General features: G+C 32.5%; 1 protein-coding gene across 6 annotated transcripts in view; it reads left to right on the top strand.

Moving 5' to 3' along the window:
• RELCH (RAB11 binding and LisH domain, coiled-coil and HEAT repeat containing) overlaps positions 1-15,873 on the top strand; it is a 121,400-nt gene that overhangs the window by 82,465 nt on the left and 23,062 nt on the right. For 3 of the 6 annotated variants that reach the window (XM_079941718.1, XM_079941716.1, XM_079941720.1), the window contains 8 exons: positions 215-371; positions 998-1,121; positions 2,945-2,993; positions 5,081-5,160; positions 8,226-8,332; positions 9,332-9,431; positions 13,998-14,080; positions 14,878-14,941. In XM_079941718.1, coding sequence (XP_079797844.1) covers positions 215-371; positions 998-1,121; positions 2,945-2,993; positions 5,081-5,160; positions 8,226-8,332; positions 9,332-9,431; positions 13,998-14,080; positions 14,878-14,941 — 764 coding nt within the window. Of the gene's footprint in view, positions 1-214; positions 372-997; positions 1,122-2,944; positions 2,994-5,080; positions 5,161-8,225; positions 8,333-9,331; positions 9,432-13,997; positions 14,698-14,877; positions 14,942-15,873 lie in introns of those variants that run through there. The other 3 variants (XR_013831185.1, XM_079941717.1, XM_079941719.1) reach the window with 3 other exon arrangements.

The raw sequence follows: 15,873 nt of genomic DNA, 5'->3' as shown, positions 1-15,873 counted from the left end.
GTTGTAGGCAGATTAACCCCTGATTGTACAGGGATCAACTGTATTTCATTTTTTTCTAAAAATGGTTTAATTAATATATTTTAGTTTTATATTTAAAGTCTATAATAAGCTAAATAAATATTAGGAGGCAGAACCTTACTTTTCTTTTGACAGAATAGCTAACTTTCCAAACTGTCATTTTCTATGTGATTTATTTTGCTTCTAATTTTTATAGTGACTAGGTTCCCTCGGCCTATGTCGCCTCTTCAAGATGTGTCTACTATTATTGGAAGTCGTGAGCAATTGGCAGTACTGCTACAACTTTATGATTACCAGCTGGAACACGAGGGTACAACAGGCTGGGAAAGTTTACTATGGGTTGTCAATCAATTGTAAGTTACCATCTCCGAATTCATTTGGTACATCTCAATCAGTTGAATGAAAGGTAGCTCACTATATTTAGCCTGGGCACTGAGGGACAAAATATAACAAAATATTAAAAAAAAATAGCAAAACATAACTTGGCATCATCTATGGTAAATTTCTTTAGGAGAGGAGATTTATACTACTAGATACGTAGTTATTTATCTATGAAGATGGTGCTGCTGTATTATGTCAGAAGACCTATCTGCTGCCTTATTGTCTACAAGTGGTGATGGATTTTAAACTACATTCAGACTTTTCATTTTTGAGGCTAAAGTGGATGATGCCATGTTAGCCAAGCTCTTGTATGAAATATCAGCTCCATTGATTTGAGTCTCATTAACTCCATACTTAGAACCCTACCATTAAGATTCCATATATTTTATGGCAATCAGTTAAAATTTATTTTAAGAAATTTATAGAATATAAACTGAAGACTTTGCAAAGGGTTCCAAACAACTCCTTTGTATTCCAATTTTACCAGCTATGAAAAGCAGAACAGAAGATATTGTTAGATTTGCATTGTTTCAGAAATTGGCAAGGAAACAATAATTTATTTGTACCCCTGCCTACTTTTCTTTCCTTTCATATTCAGGTTGCCACAGCTTATAGAAATAGTTGGCAAAATTAATGTTACTTCAACTACCTGTGTCCATGAATTCTCCAGATTTTTCTGGCGCCTTTGCCGGACATTTGGCAAAATTTTTACAAACACTAAGGTAAAAACTTGTATTCCATGTTTTCTTATATGCAAGAGACATAGAAATGTAATGTGTTAATTAATGCTATAGCAGAGTAAATAAAAGCGTGAGCCCTTCCTTTATTCAAATTATCTTTTAATACCTTAGAAAACTGTGATAGTAAAAGAAAATTCTAGTCAGTAATATTCTTCTCTTTATTGATTTTCAGAAGATGATTTAGCCAAAACTTAGTTTGTATCCAGATTTGGTTATAAGATCTACTCATGTGGATATCTCAAAGCTTTCTAGCATAGGAAGTATCAGCTAGGGGACTCAGCTGTGATTCTTTGAATGTACTTCTGGTACTTCACCATCTACCACAGATTCAGGAAGCAGCCATTTGCCCAGCATGCTTTGGTCAAAACTTTAGGTGATTATAGAATCAAAGCAGCTTGTATAGAATACTTGCTACAAGATACAAGCTCTTGCAATAGAATGGACACTTGAGATAAATGCTACATATTTCAATCACTGTCACATTTGCCTATCTAGGCTATTCTGTAGTTTTAGATATTAAATTGGAATGTCCTTAGGTCCCACTTTCTTCTTCAATCCTGTTAATCCATTTGTCTTCATAGCATATTGTTAAGTCAGTTCTTTAGAGCTCTAATAAAAACATAAAAAGATGTCATTGCTACAATCAAATGTTAATCAAGACATTTAAAAGGTAAAAATTTTGTGTAGCTCTTTACTATTAAGCCTGTAGTTACTGAAACATTTAGAGCATGACAGTTTGGTATAGTGGACTGGACGGAATTCGGAAAATGGGTTATGACCCTGTTATGTTTGTATCCTGTGATAAATCATTTAATGTATCTGTGCTTAATCTTTCCATGTGCGAAATGAAGAAGTTCCTTCAGTGTCATTTAATTCTATTTAATTTAAGTCTGATTCTGTAGATTAATCTTTTCACAGTTGTCTACATCTCAGTTTAAATTGAATTTGTAAATTAATATGCCTGACCTGTCAATAGGAGGACAAAAACCAGAGCTTGATGTTATTGTAGAAGAAACAAAATCATTTTACATTTTTCACTAACATGTAATTATTAAACAAATATGATTTGATTTTACTGGTAATCACGCTTGGCACAATTTGTTTGACATCTCCAAAAGAAGTAGCTGTTATTTATTTTACTTTTTTTACAAAAACAATTAGGAGTTCATTTTAGCACTTAACAGTAAGTGGTTGACTTCAGTGGCCTGAAATCTGAAATCCAATAATGTTAAAAAATTGAAACAAGCATTTGCTTTAACTTAAAATTTTAATGTTAAATTCTGTACTTGATGTTTAAAGTTAAATTTTAAAGAAGTTAAAGACTAACCTAAGCCAATGGATATCACATGATGAATATGTTACTTATTGAATACCCTAAATGAATGGAATTTCATTTTCATTCCTTTTATATACAGCAAATTTTTTCAATAATTCTAATCATATAATATCTGCCTAAATACCCTTTCTAACATCAAGGTCAGTTTTAGGAGGTAGTAATTTCAAGCACTTAAAATCACCTTGGAAATTATTTTAATTCAGTGAAGGAAACTAAAGACCCTTCAGAAAACTTGCTGACCTGAATTGATTCTTTTAAATATTTTATCTCTAAAAGGTGTTGTTTTCAGTAACTTAACTCTTCTTTTTTCCTATGGCTCTTAAGAATTGTTATGTTTTTGACTACTTGAATCAACAGTCTATAAAACAAAATAAATAAATAAGTAGTGGTAGTAAACATTTTATTTATTTAACCATTGATTGGTCCGTTGAACTTGAGACTTTCTGGATCTTTTCTTTGGGTTGCTTAGGTAAAACCTCAGTTCCAGGAGATTTTAAGACTGTCTGAAGAAAATATTGGTAAGTTTGTTCATTATTACTTTTAAAAACAATTGAATCTCTTTACTCCAGCAAAATACTTTATTCATTGTATGTGAAGTGTATAAATAAACTAGCAAGTACAATTGAAAAGGAAGATTTATACTACAGAATTCTTGGTTTTACAACTCTGCCATGTCTAATATTCTTCCCATGGGGTGGCAGTAAGATTAATCTTTGTCAATTTGACTGTAAATATCTACCTTCACCGTAATCAAACTGACCTAAGGCTGAGCTTCTCAAGCTGAGTACTTGTACCCTTGGAGAGTTGAAGTAGTATATTCGAGATACTGAAAAGGAAAAAATAAAGAGCATCTAATTCATAATTAGTTACTTAAAACTTTTCAAACTTAAAACAAATTGTAATTGAAGAGAATACAAGATACACATATATGTTTTTTAAATGAAACATGAGATTTTAAAGAAACTATAGGCTTTAATGGGCAGCTCCAGCCCCTCTGTTCATAGTTTTCACTTATCTATCATAAGAAGTGTAGTTGTAGCACCACTGGCCTAAGAACTCCTTTATGTGTGGATCTTATGTCCATGTGTATTTTTCTAATTTCTTAGGAACGAATTGTGAAAAATGTTAGGAACAAAAATGTATAGCCCCCCTGTTTTGTTTTTAAACTTGGTTGATTTTGAATGTATAGGTAATTCTTATCTCAGTCCTACCTTAATGATTTGAATTGAGTCATCTGAAAAACTCCATTTGGGGCTGTCCTCAGAGATAGTTAGAGAATGAATAAATGATTCCCTTTAAGTTTGAAAATGTCGATGAGATTTTTTTTTTGACAAATGCTTCCCAAAGTTTATATTTAATAGCTTTCTAAAGGGTTAATGCTTGGAATACCTAATAGTTGGTATTATCTCTTTAGTTAATTATTAATTCTGATGATAAATTGGTGAAGAATATTTATATATTTTTGGAAACTGATAGGTTTTAGAATTATTAGTTAGCTGTGAATATTTAACTGTTCATATAGGAAGTGATTATTGTATATAATCACTGTATATATAGTCTGTATCTGTGAATTCAACTTAAGCTTATGTTCCTAGCCTCAGATTTACCTCTCAGCTACCATAGTCACAGTCAGCCAACATCAGTACTCCCCAAAAGAAAAAGTTACCCTTACCAAGAGAATAAACAAACCTCAAATACGAATTGATATGAAAATGGAACTTTCTTTTTTGCTGAAACTTCTTTCAGGACAGTTAAATACATTTTTTCAAATCAATTTCTTTATGTACTACTTTCTGAAAAGAATTTAAAACCATATTAAAAATAGATAAAAAGTAATTTTTAAAAGTTTGAGTACATAAAAGTAAATGTAAAGCACTTAAAACAGTGCCTAAAAATCAATAAGTGAAGAGCTGTGGTACTATAAATAGCAACTGTCATATCACCTCTGGAACATTTTTATTTTTAAATCATCTACGTTTGCTGCATAAGAAAATCTCTTATGTTACAGTAGTCACAGGACACTCACCTGTGATTGGATGCTTTCCCCTCTCCCCATGCTTTACTTAGCCTCCCTACTCCATGAAAACAATCAGGGTTCTGTCTGGCTGAAAATCCCTATACAGGATGCAGGAGGAGCTCTGGAACTAGGCTAGCACTGGAAACTAAATAGTATCTCGTATCTGGAAGCAGGTAAAATGTATATCTGGCTGCCTCCTTTCAGCTGAGTGCCTTTACATTTTACTGAATACTGCAAATTGAAAACCTGACAATTTATGAAGACCTGCTTATACGGGCACTTGGGAGAGTGTTAAAGAAAGCTCTGATTTCTGACTGTGCAAATAACAGTAGAGCATCTCATTTTGGTTATTAAAGTTTTTCCCATCTATCAAAACTGTCTATGCTAATGGCTCTGAAGAGTATTAAGTTGTATAATATTTTCACAACCACCAGTGGATATGTGTTTTAATCAAAATATTTTTTAAAGTAATAATATTTATTTGTAAGCTTTGTAACCAGTTGTAATTTTAAATATAATTTGTCTTATGACTTTTTGCTTTACATTTAAAGCATACTCAGATTTTTAAAATTGTTTTTGTGATTTTAGATTCCTCAGCAGGAAATGGGGTCCTCACTAAAGCTACTGTCCCCATTTATGCAACAGGAGTCCTTACGTGTTATATTCAGGTAAGGGAAAAATTCTTTTGCTGGAAAATGTAAAGCACTTTCTATTTAGAAAGATAGCTAATATTATGTATTTTAATGTGCTTATAATTGAAAATGTTACCCATAAGTGAAAACAAAATTTATTTATTCATTTCATTCAATAAATAATTTACAGTGGTGAGCATATTTCAGTAATAGTCTCTGAGGAAAATCTCTGTTGGACAAATAAATTTAGAGATTCTGTGCTTCTTGATATTTTGTTAGAGGTGTTAGATTGCACTTATTTAGTAATTTCTTTGTGTTTCCTGATAATTTTTTCATTAATAAACAACAAAGCACATGTGTTAGGTGAAGCAAACTACAAAATGCTGTAGCATACTATATCATCATTTTTAATAAGGTATATTTTAGTAATACTTTATTTTTCTTAATTGTTACTGCATAATAAATTACCCCAAAACGTAAAGGCTTATTATAACTCTTTTATTTGCTCACGATCTTTGCTCAGCTAAGCGTCTCTTCTTGCTGGTAGTCGCTTGTGTTGCTGTATTCACTTGGTTGGTTGGTAGGGGCTTCAGCAAGGATGGCTGAGCTTCAGTCTCCATGTAGTCTTAGGGCCTCTCTCTGTCCTCAGGGCCTGTGGAACAGCAGAGCCAGACTCATTACGTGGTGGCTCAGGGCTCCCAAAATTGCAAAATCAGAATCTGCTAGGCTAAAGCCTAGGCTTGGAATTAACACATCACTACTACTGCATTCTGTTGCTTAAAGCAAGTCACAGGCCCACCCCAGATTCAAAAAGAGGGAAATAAATGAGAGCATGAACCAGGAGATGTGGTTCATTGGTGGTCTCCAATGTAACAGACCACCTCACTCTACTTAACATTGTTTTAAGTAAACATATTATGTTTATTAAGGCACATCAGTCATTTTTAAGTGTGAGGCAGTTCCACCTGTGAGGCGAAGATACGGACTCAAGATAAAGCATTTTTAGGAATTAGAATGTGAGAAGCAAACAGGAAGATCTTTTTTCCCAAATTTACCCGATTAATACCTAATTTCTTTTGCCTTTTGTATTCAGAGTAAAGCAGTTCATATTTATTGCACTCTTCTTCCAAAATAGATTTGAACCATCCTATAATATTAAAATATAGTTCTACAGCATCATATGATACCTTGAAACAGAAGCTCCAACTCTGTTAAAGTAGTACAGTATTTTTTTAAACTTTTCTTCACTAGTTTCTAAGACTACTCCATAATATGTATACACAGAGAATCCCTGTGTTTAGAATATTTTAAGTCATGTAACCTTAACAGATTGTATTTATTGTTATTCTTAAATTCATGGAGATTAAGTCCTAGCACATATTACGAGGCACAATAACGTGAATACCATTTTCCTCTGTAATTTTAGAAGCTCTTCCGCATAATAACAAGTGTGATGTCAATATTTTTCTCTCTCATTTTTAAGCTCTGGCAGTTGGTTAGTATGTTGGTTTTCACCATAAATGGTATTTTAAGGCATAATGAAGTACAAGGTTTGCCTCATGGTAGTCCCTCAGTATAGGTTTGTTGAATAAATGAATAAAGACATGCTTTTTGAGCCACTACATGAAATCCAAATATCTAAAGAGATAAGAACTTTCCTGCTGGTTACAAAATGTGAATTGAGGTGGCTGTCCTAGATTGCCCACACCAGCTGTTAATATTTTTCTTACTAAACCAAATTTTCTGTTAGAGTTAATCACACCCTGATTGCTTTGGTAAACAAAACCTATTTTGAATCAAATACATGAGCAGTATTAAATTTCAAAGCTGAGAAACAGTATTATAGTAAATTTTCAAATCAAAGGAATTCGTGCTCATTTAGAAGTATATTTCATAGGTCTCATTTCACACTTGTTTTTTCAGATTTACAGTTTATCTTCCAAATTTATGGATACTCTGTTTAATATAGTAAGCGACTATAAATGAGTGAGATCTATATTCCAACATAGCTCTGATGCTGGTTTGTCAGTGTCTAAGTTCTTCCCTAAATAGACTGGCGTATTATAAAACTGCTGTGTCCATCCTTTATTCATGCTGATCATTACTTTTGTCAATCACTTATCTGTACCTCATTCTAAATTAACCTGACCATGTAGAAAAAAGGTAGGTGGTTATCTAGTCTTCCTCATGGATCTATTGATATATACAGAAACCATTTATTGTTGAGCTAATAAAGACCTAAAGACAAAATACCTGACTCTGTATATATTTACTTTCTGATAGAATGTCAGATTCCCTCCCTTACAGATTCAGGTTAATTTAACATACAGTTATTTTTTTAACTTTCCTATTTAGTAGACCTGCTTTTTCTAACATATTTCTTAATACAGTACTGTGTAAGAAAAAAGAAAGAAATATTTTTTCAGATTACTAAAATAATGGTTTGTAAAAGAAAGATTAAAAGTAAAGATTATTTTTTAGTCAAGGGTGTGACTGTTTTAAAAACACAGTGGTCTATATTTCAGCAAGTGTGAAGCTTCTCACCACTAATAATTTCTCAGATATCAATTTTCTACTATTAGGAGGATAACTATTTTAGTGGTTTGTATTTAAGTATTTAGAGCCAAAGTTAATGGGAAGTAAAATTGGTAAAATAGATTTTAATAAAAGAATATACCTTGTTATGTTTTAAACCAGAACTATCTAATCAACAGTGCAATGATGTAAGTAATCTGTATCTGAGCTGTCCAGTAAGGTAACCACTAACCACACGTGGCTGTTAAACAACTTAAATTGTAACTAGTGCAACCCAGGAACTGAATCTTTTATTTTACTTCATTTTTAGTTTAAATATAAGTAACCACATGTGGTGAGTGGCTACCATATTGGACACCACGGGTCTAAATCTGTGAATCAAGATAGTCTTTGTCCTCACACCATTGTGATCATAGATATGCTTAATAAATATCTTTAATTAAAATGCTCCCAAATTAGGATATTTGCCCCTTATTTGGTAAAATTTTGTAATTATAGTTAGGAAATTATGGTTTTAGTTCTACTTGACTGGGTGGAAATTCATTATCAGTCTTTTTCCTCTGTAGGAAGAAGACCGAAAGCTGTTAATTGGATTCTTAGAAGATGTAATGACCTTGCTTTCATTATCTCATGCTCCTCTTGATAGCCTGAAAGCTTCTTTTGTGGAACTGGGGTAAAAATAATAGCTTATAGTTTTTTAAAAGCTATATAAAGTTTTAAAGTTGGATTTATAGAGTACATACTTTTAGTCTAAAAAGATTGGCATACACACCAAATCTCTTGGTTTTGAGACTTAAGATTTTTTTGTTTGTTTTTGGTTTTTCTTATTTGTACATTCTTAATATTTTGTAATCAATGCATTATAATAAAAGAATGAGGGAAAGGATACAGACATATCTTCTTTGAAGCAGCTGGAGAAATAAAGTCAAGTACAGATTTGAAGAAAATTCAGTATCCCAAAACTGGAAAAGGAGCCCCAAGTGAAAGCCAGCTCATTAGGCTCCTTTTTCCATTCCATTTGATTTGCCTAGTCCCTCATAAGCACATCATCTAGCTGCTTAAGTAGTTTTATCTCATTCTTTACTTATGTGTTTATTAATAATACTGTCCCACATTTGGATAGTCTTCACAGCCAACTTACCCTTCCATATAGGTGATTTGAGTTATCCTTATTGATCCTTATTGATTACACAACCATATGATGTAAATAGGGCAGTATTGTCCCAGATTTTTATAGATGCAGAAATTAAAACCCACAGAGGTTATAACTTACCCATCTGGCTCTTAGGCCAGTGTTTCTTTCTCATAAGTAAAAATTTTATTTTACTTTATTTTTTTATAATTTTAACTTTTATGCTATTAAAGAGTTGAAATATCTGTCATAATTGCAAGTACTTAGAGAAACTAAAAGTATAACTCCTGAATATGCTAAAAGTTTGTAGTTTTATAAGGTGACTTCCTTTTTTAAAGAATCTTAGATGTAACCTATTAAACCATACAAACTAATTCTATATGTTTGGCCAATATTTTTATCATTAATATTCCTCATAAATGTAGTATTTTTCAATACACCAGTAAGGCAAAATAGACTTTAATGGAAGAATATACCTTTTTATGTTTTAAACCAGAACTATGTGGCTCTCACTTTTAGCATTGATTTTTTTTCTTTCAGTGCAAATCCAGCCTACCATGAGTTATTGTTAACTGTTTTGTGGTATGGTGTTGTCCATACTTCAGCACTTGTGAGATGCACTGCTGCTAGAATGTTTGAGGTATGTAAACAAACGCTTCTATTGGTTCAGATCATAATGATTTTCTTTGGAAGAGGGAGAGGGAATATTTCTTAAAAAGGCAGAGAGGCTTTTCATACTATGGTATGTTGATGTATATTTTATGGCATTGAAGAGTATCTAGTTGTGTACTGTGTGATGGGGCAGAAATTTAGCTTTGGTACTTTTCAGATTATTTTCTAGCCTTATTGGTTCCTTGAATGTTATTGTATTATCATTTCCATTTCTCAGAATTTCTTTTAAATCTTATTTTAATTTCCATCCTATGTAAATCTTCCTGGCTATACTTTCTATTTACTGAGGCACACAGCTATTAAAATAAAGTAAAACAATATAAGATATCTTTAAGGTTGTAAAATATAGTTGGATTCATGAGTAAAATATAGTTGGATTCATACTTGCAGTTATGGAAATATTTATTTTACTGATTATTCCTACTTCATTATTCCCTCACCTTTCATATCTGGAATAACAACATCTCTATACATTAACTGCCTGTAGACTTATAAGACAGAAGAGACTTCATATAATTTAACTAGATTTTCTTAAATTGCCACCTACCCAAGTTTAGTACGAAAATTGGAATACCTATCTTTTTATCCGTCATAGAGGAAATATGTTAGCCTAGTGTACATATATATGTGTTTCTAGAACTTGAATTTGAGCACTAAAAGTGGTTTAGAGTGTTATTTACTGTTCTTGAGTCTTCTCTTAGAGCCATACTGGCTGGGTTCAGTGTCTGTCTCTGCCACTTAATGCCAGTTTCAAACTTCTCTGTGCCTTAGTTTTCTCATCTATAATGTAAGTGAAGATGATAATAATAAGTATCCATCTCAAAGGATTTTTATTAATATTAAATGAATTAATACTTCTAAGGTCTTAAAACAGTGTCTGTCACATAATAATAAGAGCTTAATAAATGTTAACTATCATTATGATTACTGTTTTTTTAATATGCTGTTACTTCACAAAATAATATAATAGTTTAGGAAAAGTATACTTATCCAAACTAAAATTGTCCTTAATACACACATGTGATTCTTAAAATATCTTAAAGCACTTATTTTCATAAGAATTAGACAATTCAATTTTTCCTGAATTTCAGAATTTTTACATAATTTAAGATAAATTGCAATCTAAAGGATAGAGCACTGACAGATTTGAAATATATACCTTCTAAAACTCTTAAATATTTAAAATAGATTTGTGGAATCTAAAGAAAATTCCATCCTTATGAGGAGGTTGAAAATCCTCTGAACATGTTATTCCCACAATTATACATATTTGATAAAAAATAACTAATCACATGTTCTTTGTCAAGATAAATTCCAAATTAAAAATTCAGTTAGATGTCTAGCATAAGTGCCTTCTGGGTATAAATAATTTTTGATTATTCAATATGCTGAAAATAATTATTACCATGAAAGAAAAAGGTTTTTCTTTAGCCTCCTCTCCCCCCCAAAAGAAAAAAGTATCCTATTTCTTTAATGTACTCACTTAATAGGATTTTATTCTAAGACCATAACAGCTATTTCTTTCTCTTAAACCATTTATTTCTAAAATGTATCTATATACTGGTGAAGCATACAATATAAATGAAAATAAAGAAAATGAAGCGTCCTCCCTTTTTACTTGTTTCTGTGGGGTTTTTTCTGCCTTATTTCTTACATGTGGTTTTTGTCTGGTTTTGGTTTCTATGTCTGCTGTCAGTGCTGGTTGGAAACTATACCTATGCTTAAGCAGTTTTCAGTGTTCTCTCAGTTGATGATGAGTTTCTGAGTCTAATCTGAGAGACTTATTTTAATGATTTTTCAAGTTCATTTATGATAAAAAAATTTTTACTGAGCATGCCAATAAAAGTCATTAGTAGGAAAAATTAAAGTTACTTTTTTGTCAGTGAGGCTTATTTTGAATAATATTGTATTAAAAGAATAATTATTTCATAAGATTTCTTTTGATACTAATACTTTATAATTTACAGTTATGCCTGCTTCCCCCACCCCCAAGATGAGTTAATTCAAAATAAAAACATAAAAAACAGGTCACTTAAAATTTTTAATTTTTTTAATGTGAGACCAGAAACTACTGAGAAGAAAGCAATAAATGGATATACCAGGAACATAATATGAGATACTTAGTGAAATTGAACACTAAATTTAGCTCTGAGTTTTCAGACAGCAGGGCAAAAAGGGGAAATCCAATCAGTCATATTATTCTCATTGTTAAATAAGAGACAATATATTCTTGATGTAACAAATTATTATTGAAATTGATTTATAAAAGAGACTTTATTATGTGACTTCCAGTGTGACATAATGGATTTCCCAAACGATGCAGAAAAGAACTTCATATAATGATTTCTTACATCAATCATAAGGAGATAAATCAGGTAACATTAAGACCACAACTCAAAGAAGGCATGGGCTTTTAAGACAAATGTGACTGAGTCCATTTTCTAGCTCTACCTCTTTTGGGCTCTAAAACCCTGGGCAAGTTATTTAACTTCTCTCAGGCTCAGTTTCTTCATCTGTTAAAACATTAATAATAATTGTACTTACCTCATCATGTTTAAAAATCAAATGATAAACTGTGTCTAAATGTGTAATAATTAATAGCTCTTAAATTTTGCTTTCCGATTTTCCAGCTTATTAAATTAAACCTAAAAACTCCAGTGCAATGAAAAATTAACTTGCCCCCGGATTATCCCTTTTTTTTTTTTTTAATGCCTTTTGGCTGGCACAAGTTAGGCACTTCAAGATACACTTTACTAATTCGAATCTAAGCTACCTTATTTATAAAATGATACAGAGAAGAAAGTTGTATATAATGTATTTGAACTTCTTCCCCCTATTTCTTTCTACCTGACATCTGTAATGTTTAAGGTAGTAACAGAAGTTCTTTTGTCATTTTATTCCTGCCTAAATTATCCATGGTTCTGTTGAAATAAAAATTATTTCAGAATACTGAAGTAGATTCTAAAGTGTATCAGTTGGGCTTCCCTGGTGGCGCAGTGGTTGAGAGTCTGCCTGCCGATGCAGGGGACCACGGGTTCGTGCCCCGGTCTGGGAAGATCCCACATGCCGCGGAGCGGCTAGGCCTGTGAGCTATAGCCACTGAGCCTGTGTGTCCGGAGCCTGTGCTCCGCAACGGGAGAGGCCACAACAGTGAGAGGCCTGCGTACAGCAAAAAAATAAAATAAAATAAAGTGTATCAGTTGTTAAATGGTAACAGATTAGTGTAAAATTAAAAACCTCTGATAAAGGGAGCTCTGCTCTCTGATGTGCTGTGTAGGAGGAATAGTTAACCCAACACAGTGTTGCGTTTTTGTTACTAAAAATTCCACAGCATCTTCCATCTTCCATGAGGACTAGTTCCATTACAAGGTGAAGAGATTGATTAGCATTTGTGTTTACATTCTGAAATAGAGAACGTAGGATTAGGATGTTACCCTTTTCTGTTGAACTCATAAAATTCCGTAATTTTTATAAAAACAATGCGTACAGCTCAATATTGTCCTCTAGTTCTGCGATTTAGGGTTGGTTGCTAAATGAATTGTTTTTATGATGAGATTATAGCAATAGGTCTAATTGTGCTCATTGTATTTTTTTTTTATTTGAGCTTTTAGAGAAATGCAAAACAAAGGACTATTTGTAAACATTAACTACTTGGACGAGACAAAAACATTTTTTAGTTAATAATTTCTTTTTCCAAATATATCACAAATCTTATGTCCTTGGAGTAGTCACAGTAATTCAGCTTGCATTTCTTGAATGCCTAGTCTTTGTCAGACACAATATTTAAGTATATTATGTGTAGTTAGTAGCACAGTGATCCTTTAAGGTAGATGGTAGTGTCACCATTTTCAGATGAGAAAACTGAGTTTCAAGGGATTATGTAATATATCTAAGACCACATGACCAATAAGTGGAGAGCTAGAATCTGAACCCAGGTCTGATTCCCACATGAAATAAGTACTTTCCACTAGGCTACATTATATCTCTGTACCTCAAAGAATAAAGCTACATGATGTAAAAGGTTGGGAATTTTTGTATGTGATTTTTAAATTTACTTGCATCAGAACAATCAGAAGCAATTTAGTGGTGGCTGCTAGCCATTTGAGTTTGGTTTAAAAACAGTCCAGTTTGTACCCTGTTGGTCATAACAAAATTATATCAGATTTATTTAAAGAATTTAACCATAGAACCCAGTATGTCTTTTTAGTTTCTTTAAAAGAAAAAAAAAAAAAGGTAACGCTTTCTTTTAAATTGAACATGGAAATTGCATAGACTATTTGACCAAAAGTACAAACTGTCATTGAATTGGTAACAAACAGTTTTCAGGGACTGCTAGGCTGTGTAAGCTTTATTTTTCTCCTAAGCATTCTCTGCCTTTATAAAGCACTCTAGTAGCAATATTTGCTTAGCTTCTAATTTTGGTTTTGCTTTTGTGTTTCTCTCTTTCTCTTGGTTGTTCCTTTCTTCTTCCTGTGGCATTGTGTTTGCTCTTTCCATGCATCACCTGTGAATACCCCCTGTGCTGATCAATCAGCTGTTGGTGAAGGGGGTGAATGAAACTCTGGTAGCTCAGAGGGTTGTTCCTGCTCTCATAACTCTCTCCAGTGACCCTGAAATGTAAGTGTCGTTCCTACCTTTTACATTCAGCATCCCTTTCAAAATGCGCCTGTCAAGAAATAACCATCAGCTTTTAAATTCACTGAAGACTAGATTTAGCTCTTTAAAATAATAATATTAGATTATGCTTACTTGATTTTAAACTTTATTATACTACTATTCATGTATTTTTTTTAAGTCAACCTTCACAGTAAGCCTAATGACAAGGCCATATATTGAAAAGAATATATTAGTAGTATTTATTAGTCCTCAATAAACGTTTCCAAAACTTAAAACATGCTGATGGACTATTTCTTCCAAGCCAAGAAGGGATGCTCTCTAATCTCACTAACATGTTGTTACCAGTAAGTATAGTGGCATGAACCAGAGGCTTAACATTTTAATGTCTCGTGTGGGTGACTAAACCAAGAAAGGCCAATGAGTCTGCCTGCCCATCCTCAGTCACAGCTAACCCAGTTCTCATTCCAGTTTACCAAACCATTTTTTATTGCATGTTGACTGGTTTACAGCTGACTCTTCGAGGCATGAGTGAAGCGTTAGTTGACAAGCGGGTTGCTCCGGCCCTTGTTACCTTGTCCAGTGATCCTGAATTGTGAGTTTCACAGACTGCGACCTTAAGTTATCCTGTCTGTCTTTTTGAGCATTCTTCTTGGTCTGCTTTTTTTTAAATTTAATTTGTCATTGCTAGAGACTAATACAGTATATTTACCTTGTACTTACTTTGATATATATTTTAATAATAATCAGTTTTTCATCTCAAAGAAAGTTTCAGTTTCTTTCTTTTTTAATTTTAACAGCTCTGTCAGGATTGCCACAATTCCAGCCTTTGGCACTATTATGGAAACAGTTATTCAAAGAGAGGTAGGAAATGACTGGAATTTATTTATGTACTGTTGAGGTAATGATAACACATTACTATACATGTACCCAGTAGCATCATACCCTTCATTTTATTTCTTAGTTACTTATGGGCCAGAAGAGGATCTCAGAATTTGAAAATATGATAGCCTACCAAAAGTGTATTTTCATATGCGAAGGCAATCGCTAGTCTTTCTTCTCAACTAGAAAAATTAAGTATAAGCCAACTCTCAGATGTTCTATTTTAAGTCTATCTAGATATTGCAGTTTTGAATAATCCTTCAAAGCAGATTTAGCTCCAAAGGCTTCTATTATCCAGTAGACTTCTGGATAGTCTACATAAATTCCCAATTGCCAGTTTGTACAGATTTGAAGACAGGTTTTCTCAGTTTCACGAACGGAGGCTAGAGGGTACCTATGTTCTTGTAACTGTCATTGATAATCAAGCTGCAAGTCATGTCGTAGACTGGTATCATCTTTTTGTAGCACACATCACTGTGACAACCCTCTGTCACGCCTGCTTCAGCAGATTACCAAAGTCTTCCTCCCTAAATATGTATTTTGATTCAGAAACTTGTGATTTAATTTTCAGTTTGTTAGGTTCTATCTGCAACATTAACTCTAAGACACTTCTCAAAATTAGTTATCAGAATTTTATTCTTTATTATCAAATTGGACATGTCCTTACACAATGAAAAACCCTATACATTAGAAAGTAAATTATTTGTGGGCATATCACTTAGCCACTTAAATGGAAAACAAGGTTTTCCATCTCATAGACATTTTACCAAAAAAATTATATATATATATATATATATATATATATATATTAAACTGTTCCGTAAAATTTTTTTGTCATATAGATTTTTTTTATAACAAAAATTAAACAACCGTGTTAGTTGTGGGAAAAAATGTTTTCCGTTTTTTCACTTAAC

Source organism: Stenella coeruleoalba (assembly GCF_951394435.1).
Source record: "Stenella coeruleoalba genome assembly, chromosome: 14".
In the NCBI taxonomy this organism is placed as follows: domain Eukaryota; kingdom Metazoa; phylum Chordata; class Mammalia; order Artiodactyla; family Delphinidae; genus Stenella; species Stenella coeruleoalba.
Note: the sequence above shows the minus strand (reverse complement) of the source record. Positions and strands in the feature narration are given on the sequence as shown.